The sequence below is a fragment of the Antechinus flavipes genome, chromosome 3 (assembly GCF_016432865.1).
Source record: "Antechinus flavipes isolate AdamAnt ecotype Samford, QLD, Australia chromosome 3, AdamAnt_v2, whole genome shotgun sequence".
NCBI classification, from domain to species: domain Eukaryota; kingdom Metazoa; phylum Chordata; class Mammalia; order Dasyuromorphia; family Dasyuridae; genus Antechinus; species Antechinus flavipes.
In genome coordinates this window covers 623890135-623900104 of record NC_067400.1, presented here as the reverse complement: position 1 = coordinate 623900104, position 9970 = coordinate 623890135, and the positions used below count along the sequence as shown (strand labels likewise).

The 9970-nt window shown below is 53.9% G+C and overlaps 1 protein-coding gene across 4 annotated transcripts; it reads left to right on the top strand.

Moving 5' to 3' along the window:
- Positions 1-4360: 4360 nt before the first annotated feature.
- MYADM (myeloid associated differentiation marker) lies at positions 4361-9718 on the top strand. 4 transcript variants are annotated; one of them, XM_051989720.1, is made up of 3 exons: positions 4361-4519; positions 7206-7284; positions 7617-9718. In XM_051989720.1, the coding sequence occupies exon 3, from the start codon at positions 7619-7621 to the stop codon at positions 8585-8587; it is 969 nt and encodes a 322-aa protein (XP_051845680.1). In that variant the 5' UTR covers positions 4361-4519; positions 7206-7284; positions 7617-7618; the 3' UTR covers positions 8588-9718. The 4 variants fall into 4 exon arrangements, with proteins under 4 accessions (XP_051845680.1, XP_051845679.1, XP_051845682.1 ...); XM_051989719.1 differs by lacking the exon at positions 4361-4519 and adding an exon at positions 5211-5515; XM_051989722.1 differs by lacking the exon at positions 4361-4519 and adding an exon at positions 5624-5788.
- Positions 9719-9970: the final 252 nt, after the last annotated feature.

Genomic DNA, 9970 nt, shown 5'->3' with positions numbered 1-9970 from the left:
TGTGCCGGCTGCGAGTTGTTAAGGCCGATGTTCTGGCTGCTGATTCAGAGTCTCCCACGGCCTGCTCCCACTGTGTTCCACTTTCACGTGGATGCAGGGACCTTTCCTGCGGACCTTCTAAGTTGTTCCAAGCTGGAGGATTGCTTCACTCCATCTTTCTGGGGGTTCCCATGCTCTAAAATTGGCTTAGTCACAAAAGGTTCTTACAAAAAAAAAATTTGTAAAAATTTCCTCCTAAAAGTATTTCTCTTTTTAAAAAAACAGTTTAAAAGTTTAAAGTTTATCCTGATGTTAAGAAATAATCATGGGACAGTGAGATGGCCCAGTAGATAGCGACAAGCCCTGAAGTCAGGAGGACCTGAGTTTAAATCTGGTCTCAGATACTTAACGCTTCCTAGTTGTGTACCTCTGGGCAAGTCACTTAACCCCAATTGAGTCGGCCAAAAAAAAAAAAAAAGGAATAATCACCAAGTTTTTATGAAGTAAATTAATTGGGAATCTCTAAAATGACAGATTTAGCTCAAGCACTTTTTCAACTTTAAAGCAAAAATCCATCTTTAAAATTGGAATTAATCAAAATGAAGTTGGTGTAAGATATTTTTAAATAACATCAATAAATCCCCAAAGTACTGTGACAAAATAAATTCCTAATTATTCTAAAATTCCTAGTTATTACCTTCCTTTCATCAAAAGGTATTTACAATAGGGAGGAAATTAAACTTTTATACCCATTTAAATTAGCCTCATCACAATAACAAAGTTTACCAGGCTTTAAACACATCCACTGTACATTAGAAGTAGGCTTGCAAATTTCAATCCCCTTTCGTGAAAGGATTCTCATTTTGTATCTTATTTACTTTAGCAGGAACATAGAAAACCCCCATAAAAAACTGATAAGAATTCATGGCTAGATGGTTTTAGAAATCAAGGAAATTTTACAATTGGATCTTTTCTTTCTAATTATACAAACTATCAGTTTGCCCTTTCAAATACCTATGTATTCAGCTAAACTAATTACACTAAAATTAACTAAAACAATAACTCCAAATACCTTACTAACAATTTCATAATTTTCCTAAGTGATAACCAAATAATTTTCAGCAAAACTTTTAAAAATATAGACGATATTTGGGAGTTTATAAGTTCTTAACTACAATGCTTCAGACTATTATAGGGAGTGATCAACAGGGTTGATGGTGACCTAATAGCTTTTTTTTTTTAATTTATTTTTATTTTTTTCCTGGTAGTTTCTTAAGTCATTTATTCTTTTATCAAATTATACAATATAAAAATTTTAGAAATACAATACCGAAAACAATATTAGGTATTTAAAACTTGAGACCCATTCATTACTAATCAGGTGACCTTAATTTAGTTGAATGTCCTTCCATATGATCTCCATATGAAAATAATTCATCTCAATATTGGTATTATAGATCGATCACATCTAAAAACCTATATAAAGTTATCAAGTTTGAAGCAGCTATAATTCAACAGCAAGAAAATTAAAAAGTTACCATTGGTTAACCCTTATAAATGACAATTACCCGTATTCTGGAGTTTTGCACATCCATCAAATAAGTGATAAGTTATTTTTAGTAGAAATAGTACCTGTTCTATAACTAAATATAACTCATTAAATAAGTTTTCAAATATCTCTTTTAAAAATCACTTTTTTTTTTTAAAGGCCTAATTCATACGTAATAACATCCAGATCAAAAGGGAAGTTTTGTCTAGTAACGTTTCTGGTTTGCAAAGGGCTTTGAAATGTCACAATAAAGATTTAGAAATCCAGTACAATGGAGAAAAACTAAGAACACAAACAATAAGCTTAGATACCGATTGCATTTCCAAATTATCACATAGAAAAATCATCGGTCTATCTTTGGGCATTTTAAAACCACTTTAGAGATATCAGGTATGTCGTAAGTAAATTCTTTATTTTTTTATTTGCATTTATTTTTTGTCATAAGTAAATTCAATTAAATAATGTAACCACTGTGAGAAACATTTTAACAGGAAAGGGCTGCAAGTGAAGGAAATGGAAATGCAAAGTGTGAGGAATAGAGAAGTGGGGTCCATGGATTTTGCTCTCTGGGCAGCATGAAGCCATTACCAGTCCTAGAGCTAAGGGGGACTTGGGAGTGCATAAAATACAGGGGAAAGCATGAGTAGCACTAGTGGAAGGGGCAAGGGAGGGAGGGAGTGAGGCTGCTGAGGAGGGATGGATGGGGGATGGCAGCTTCTCTTAAGGGAGGAAGCCTCTTTCCTCAAACCAGGGGTGGAAACACCCCTACTCTGATTTAGACATCATCTAGGCCTTTTGACTTAATTTGTTTTTAAGATAAACCAATTTGGACTGGTCATAAGAGTTCCAATGGGGCCAGCATGATTCAGGGCTCTCTAGTGAGCCACCACCTGCTGGCCATATGGTCATCAGACTGATACAGAGGTGGACATCTGGCTAGCCAGATTTCTAAAGGGCAAACTTGGGAGCTAATATTTGCTCCCAGGGCAATAGGGAGCTGGGGAGCTCCTTAAGCAGGAGAGGCGTGAGGTCAGACTGATGCCGGAGAACTTTGCTCACTTTGGCAGCCAGTTTTTTTCACAATTTTTTTTTCTGGTTATATATGTACATTCATTTTTAAAGAAAAAAACCATTTCTTTATGAATCGTGTTAGGAAAATCAGAACAAAAGGGAGAAACTATGAGAGAAAAAAGGAAAGTCAACATAGCCCGTGTTGATTTACATGGTCTTCCTATTAATCTCTGGGTGCATATGGCATTTTCCAACCAAAGTTTATTGGGACCGCTTTGGATCACTGAACTGCTGAGAAGAACCAGATCTTTCCTAGTCGATCAACGCAGTCTTGTTACTGTATATGGCGTATTCCTGGTCCTGCTTGTTTCACTCGGCATCAGTTCATATAAATCTTCCCAGGCCTTTCTAAAATCAGCCTGTTCATTTTCTATAGAATACTCCATTACTTTCATATACCATAACTTATTCAGCAATTTTTTTTTTTTTTTTGCCACTACAAAAAACTGCTAGAAACATTTTGTTTCCCCTCTTTTATGACTTCCTTGGGATCCAGACCTATTAGGGACACTTGCTTCAAAGTATGATGAGTTTGACAGTCCTTTAAGCATGGCCCTAAATTGCTCTCCAGAATGGTTGGACCATTTCACAACTCTACCCACAATGCATTAGTGTCCCAGTTTTTCCACATTCCCTCCAACATTTATCTTTTCCTGTCATCTTAGCCACTCTGAGAGGAATGAGTTTTAATGTGCATTTCTCTAATCAATAGCGATTTACAACTAGCTTTAATTCATCTGAAAATTGTTCATATCCTTTGACCATTGTCAGTTGGGGAATCACTTGTATGGCTATAAATTTGACAGTTTATATATTTTAGAAATGAGGCCTTTTATCAGTAACACTGGCTATAAAATTCCCCCTCCCCCAGCTTTGTGCTTCCCTTTTAATCTTATTTGGGTTGATTTTGTGCAAGACCTATTTAATGTAATCAAAGTTGTCTGTTTTGCACTTCAGAATGTCCTCTGGTTCTTGTGTGGCCGGGAATTCCTCCCTTCTCCCAGCTCAGAGAGATGAACTGCCCCTTTCGGCAGCCATTTTTAACAGTGGACTAGCTGAGGACCGGCTCCCTAACAGTCCAGGTGGGAGGGAGACGAGTCCTGGGGGCCCCAGCCCATGGAAAAGTGAAATGGGAGAGCAGGGACTAGGGGTAGGAGGCACTGGCCCTGGGGAGCACTGAGGGAGTTCTGTCTCGTTCCTCCCTGTGCAGGAGTGTCAAGTCCAGAGTATCTGAGGCCTGCAAATGGGTAACGTCAAGTAGGAAGCTAGGGCTCCAGACACCCCTGGGCCTCAGTTCTGGGGGAAATGGGTGATTTTTATAAAGGTGTCTGGAGGCAAGAAGTGGCAGAGGGCGAACAAGGCTTCATTCAGCCACAGCAACTTCCAGGACCTCCACAGGTGCCCCAAGGGGCGCCTGGGGCGCATGGGCTCGGGGTCCTGGGGGTGCTGCTGATGTGTGTGTCCTTGCGGGCTCTCTGCCCGAGTTTGCCCGGCACCTGCGTTTTGGGGGGCAGGAGCCCAGCCCCAGAGGTGCTGAAGCCCCTGCTTCTCCGATAGTCTCCTCCCCTGTCCTGCTCCCCCGCCCCCATTCTCCTCCCGCCCCCCAACATCACCAGCGGTATTCTGCTTCCCTGCGGCCCCTCAAGCCCCGCCCTGGGCCCCAGACTCCAGACATCCGCCGGGTGACCCCGTTCGGCCAGGACCCGCAGGCAAAACCAAACAGAAGACGGACCTTTGCCGCCTCAGCCGAGGTGAGCCGAGGGGCGGGGCGGGGCGGAGAGGCGGAGCTGGGCCAGTCCCGGTGTCTCGGTTGGCTCCACCGGGCTCAGCACTCGCTGCTCCAGCCGCAGCCCCCCTCCCAGGTCCCACCCTCCAGCAGGCCCAAAGCGAGGCCCAGACGTGGGACCCGAAGACTGCGCTGTAAGTGACTGGGACAGGGAGGGCAGGACTCGGGCATCGGGCCGCCCAGCGCCCCCCCTCCCCCTTGCCAGAGGACCCTCTAAGCTCCGCCCTTCTCCAGGACCCAGGTGTCCGGTTCTAAAGCCCCGCCTTGGTCTAGGACCCAGGCGAGCTCTTCCCATCCCCCCTTTCTCCGGAACCCAGGTGTCCGGCTTTAACAAACGCCGCCTTGCTGAAGGACCCAGGCGTGCTCTTTCCCTTCCCCCTTTCTCTGGGCTCCGGCCAGCCCCTCGGGGACCCAGGCTCCACGGCCTTCCCCACCCGCCTCGCACGCTAGCGTCCGTTACCCCGACATCCCTTTAGGCAGAGTGGAGGCACTGGGAGGCTCGGGCCTCTGGACTGCCCCCGCTCCCCCGCCTCTCCCAGCCTTGGCTTCCTTTGGGATCCAGGTGGCTCCGGGATCTCAGGGCCTTTAGCCCTCAAGCTCTCGGAGGATGAGACCGGATGTGTAGTAACGGAATAGTAGGGGACATCATCCCCAAATAAGGAGTAAATACGCCCGTTGCTATAGCTACGCCCCCGCCCACCCCACCCCCACATTCCGGAGGACCCCCCTCTCTTATCCCCCTCCCATCTTCCCCTTCTGTTGTCGCTTCCTGTTTGTCGTCACCATGGAAATAGTGACTTCAGTCTCCCCCTTCCCTGCCCAGCTTGGGCTGGGGGAGACGCCTGGTGTGGGTGGGGTGAGGAGTTGGGAGGTTCTTGAGGGGCGGAGATTGGGAGTTTTTACTTTGCCTCAGTGTCCCCATAGGAGAGTCTCTCTCGCTTGACCCCGCCCGCGGCTAGGGTCTGGGAAAACCCTAGAGTCCTCTTGGAGTGAGTTCCCGGGGCCCAACTCCGCCTCTGTCTTGGGCCCGCCCCATCAGAGCTCTCACTCCCTTCCTCCCACCACAGCCCCAGACCTGGGCTCACCCACACTCACCACAAGTACCCGAGAGGGAACCCGTGGACCTCGAGGTGAGCCGCCCCGGGGGCCAGGGCCCCGTTTAACCCTTAAGGGTCAAAGCTTTGGGAGTTCTTTAGGATCTATGGGACAGCGGGCTCTTGGGGGGCTCTGAGGTAGATGGAGGGGACGACTGTCTCAGCTCCGGGACCACCTAGGAGGGCTTGTGCCTGGATCCCAGATGGGCGGGAGAATCGAACCCGTCTGCCTGAGTCCCTGAAGGACTTTCAGCCGGTTGAGAGCTAAGGGGTGCCCTGGGAGAGCTGGACCACTGGGTCCCTTAGGTGGTGAGTGGGGTCTGAGACGTAAACGGAAGGGGGTGGAAGCTGGGGGTTCGGATCTGGCAAAGATGCAATCGTAACGGACTTCAGAATGCGGCTGGGGAAGCCCCGGGCCCGAAGGGGTTAAGGGGCGTTTCCCCCAGCCCTCGGGTCTCCCTCCCTCCAGCTGTGCATTCCAGAGCCGTTACCTCAGGCGGTGGCAGTGCAGCCCCCTCCCTCCCTCCCTCCCCCGCCGTCTGGGACACCTAGCTCACGTCCTCCTCGCCGTTGGAACAGCCGCTCGGGAGGAGGCGGACCCCAGGTCCGGGGCTGGGTCACCAAGACGTGACTGCCCCTCGGGCACGTGGGAGGGCCAGGGAGGCCGCCAGCCGGGCGCTCGCTGCGCCGGCGGGATGGCCACTTACCCCGGGGAGCCTCCGCGCCGGTGGGGTTTCCGGCAGGCGTGGTGGGAAGGAGAGAAACATGACCCCGGGCGGGGGCCCTCGGCCCGGCCCCGCCCAGATCCTTCTCTGGCACCCCGGGGTCTGGTCCTTCCGCGGGGATCCCGCTCCCGCCCAGCTGGCCGCAGCCCCAGGAGGGGGAAGGGCGGCAAATCCCGGGTCTAAGCGGGCCCAGACCTTATAAGGCGAGCTCCGGCTGCTGGCTGGCTGCCGCTCCCGCCGCCCCCTGCCGCTCCCCCGGCCCGCGGCCCCAATCTCGGCCCCTCCGGAGCCACGCCCTTAACCCTTCCGCGGCTCGGCCGCCTGAGGCGGCGCCTCCACAGTTCCCTCTTAGATGAGGGCGGGGCTCTTGAGATAAGTGGGGGCCGAGGCTTTGTAGGTGGCGTGCGGTCCGGAAGTGGCCACGTCCGCGGAGTGATCTTCCCATTGTCTCTGGGTCACTCTCTGTCCCCCCAAACCCCTGTAGCTTCACAAAGTAGCTGGGCTATCACCTGTCTGTCCATGAACAGTGTGACCCGAGATTGCAGGAAGGGGGGCCCTACAAACCCGAGTGCCTCCCAGGGCCGGAGCCTGGGCACACACACAGACACATTGACACATTCACACACACACTCACATACACACGCTGACACATGCACACACACAGACACACACACATACATTCATACACATGCACACACACTGACACACACACTGACACACACACACTGACACATACACATGCACACACAGACACACACACTGACACACACATGCACACACAGACACACACACTGACACACACACAGACACACACTCATACATGCACAAGCACACACACACACACACACACTCTCTGAGAGGAAGTCTGAATGTCATTTTGGGGACTTTCCGGGCCAATGGCACGAGATAGCTGCCTGACAGACAGCAGTCCAGCCTGGGCCGGTCAGCCCCCCCGGTGACCTTCCCATTGTCTGTGGGTCACTGTCCCTTCCTCCCCGCAGCTTGGCGGAGCGGCCGGGCCCCCACCTGTCCGTCTGTCGGATCCATCTGCCCTGGAAGGAGTGTGACCGGAGCTTGCAGGTAGGGGTGCCCCAGCATGTGTGAGGTGGGGGCTCTGCAAACCCCAGTGGCTCCCAGGGCTGAGGCTGGACACACCCACACACTGAGAGGAAGTCTGGATGTTACTTTGGGGACTTTCTGGGCCAACGGGGTGGGGTAGTTGCCTGAATAGACAGCAGCGCAGGGTGGGTCCCCTCCTGGGATGAGGTCACCTCTAAAGTCCAATCCAGCTTTAGTGGTTGGCTCCCCCAGGGCGGGCTCCCACACACTGGGGAGGGGGGAGAGGAACCGGCTGGGGCCCTCTGAGGCCTGAGTGGCCAGGCCCCGGTCTGATGAGCCTCCTGTCCCCCCAGCCATGCCGGTGACTGTGACTCGGACCACGGTGACCACCACCACCACCACCACCTCCGGCCTGGGCTCCCCCACCATAGTGGGCTCTCCGCGGGCACTGACATCCAAGCTGGGCCTCCTGCGCCTGCTGCAGCTGGTGTCCACCTGCGTGGCCTTCTCCTTGGTGGTCCACGTCGGGGCCTGGGTCGGGGTCATGGGCAACTGGGTGATGTTCGCCTGGTGCTTCTGCTTTGCCATGACGCTGGTGATCCTGTTGGTGGAGATGGCCGGCTTACAGCCCCGGTTCCCGCTCTCCTGGCGCAACTTCCCCATCACCTACGCGTGCTACGCCACCCTGCTCTGCCTCTCGGCCTCCATCATCTACCCCACCACCTACGTGCAGTTCATGAGCCACGGCCGGAGCCGGGACCACGCCATCGCGGCCACTTTCTTCTCCTGCGTGGCCTGCCTGGCCTACGCCACCGAGGTAGCCTGGACCAGAGCCCGGCCCGGGGAGGTCACAGGCTACATGGCCACCGTGCCCGGCCTCCTCAAGGTCCTGGAGACCTTTGTCGCCTGCATCATCTTCGCCTTCATCAGCGACCCGCCCATCTACCAGCGCCACTCGGCCCTGGAGTGGTGTCTGGCCGTCTACTGCATCTGCTTCATCCTGTCCGCGGTGGCCATCATCCTGAGCCTGGGGGACTGCACGGGCCAGCTGCCCATCCCGTTCCCCACCTTCCTCACCGGCCTGGCCGTGCTGGCGGTGGCGCTCTACGCCTCGGCCCTGGTGCTCTGGCCCCTCTATCAGTTCGATGACCGCAGGGGGGGCCGGTCCCGGAGGCGGGAGGACGCGAGCTGCCCCTACCGCCACGCCTACTACGTGTGCGACTGGGATCGCCGGCTGACGGTGGCCATCCTCACGGCGGTCAACTTCCTGGCCTACGTGGCCGACCTGGTGCACTCGGCCTGGCTGGTTTTCATCAGAGTGTGAGCCGGGCACCGGCCTCTCCACTTCATTCTTCCCCTTACTGTCCCCCTTCCTGTCCCTGCCTGCGTTTCTCCCCACCGTCCCCCTCTGCTTCTCTCCCCATCATCCCCCTCTGCTCCTCTTCCCCCCTCCCTGCCTGCTCCTCTACCCAGCGCCCACAGCCTGCTTTTCTCTCCACTGTCCCCCCTCTGCTCCTCTCCCCACTGTCCCCCCCCTCACCTGTTCCTCTCCCCACCATCTTCCTCTGCTCCTTTCCCCACCGCCCCCCCCCCACTTCTCTCCCCACTCCCTGCCTGCTCCTTTCCCCACCGTCCCCGTCCTCCTCTCCTCCCCCCTTCCTCTCCCCATCATCCCCCCCTCCTCCCCTCCTCCTCTCCTCTCCCCACCGCCCCCCTGCTCTTGGCCAGCTCTTCCCCCGTCTCTGCCCTTCTGCCTGCCCCACCCCCTTTTAAGGTGCTGAGCTTCTTCGCCCTGGCCCATCCCATCAGAAGCTCCCCGGGTTAGGGCCACACATCACCCCTCCCCATGGGCCACGGGTTCCTACTGCCAAAGCATGTTGGTCCGCCCGCTCCCCTCCCCAGTCCTGTGTGCCTTAGCCCGCGTGAATGTTGGAAGAGTGGAAAAGGCCGTGGCCTCCTTCTCCATCCTCTTCCCGCTTGACTGGAGGCGCCGGGGGCAGCCTCTCTGTGCCAAATGCGCCTTCCCTTCCACGTGGAAATGTATTCCTGGAGGTGTGTAGGATTCTCAGGTGGGAGGGCCCAGATCCCAGCCCTGCTCCACCTTGGGCTCCATCATCACGACACCTGCCGCAGCTCCTCCCTCCCCCGCAGAGTCCTCCTCCTCCCGGGGGGCAGCGGGGGGAGCTCCGGGCTCCCCATCTGCCTCGGGCCGGTTTCCTTCAGACTGACGGGTCTGGAGGAGCAGAGAGAAGGGAGCAAAGGGTCTTTGCTTGCGCCCCCTGCTGTGTGTGTATGGGTTCTGCCGCCCCTTCCGAGCACCCCACAGCGCTTTCTCTGGGGATCCTCGGCTGTGTCGGATGTGATGCTGTTACACGCTGCCCCTCCTCCTCCCCACACATCTGCAATTAGTATCTGCAATTTTTTTTTTACCTCAACATAAAGGCCACATATGAAATGTTCTGGTGCGTTCTTTGGGGTGAGGGGGAAGGGGACAGCCCCCCAACTCGCCAGTCTCCTAGGCACGGGGGGGGGGTTGTTGAAAAGGCCAGAAGTTGGGGAGACGTGATAGGGAACTGGAGTCCAGGCCTGGGGCTTGGGCCCCTAGTACCCCACTTTTGGGCAAGTTCGGGCGTCCTGAGTTTTCTCATGTTTGATGGGGATGGGGTGGACGAATGGAGTCTCTTGGTTCTAGATCCTGTGGATCCCA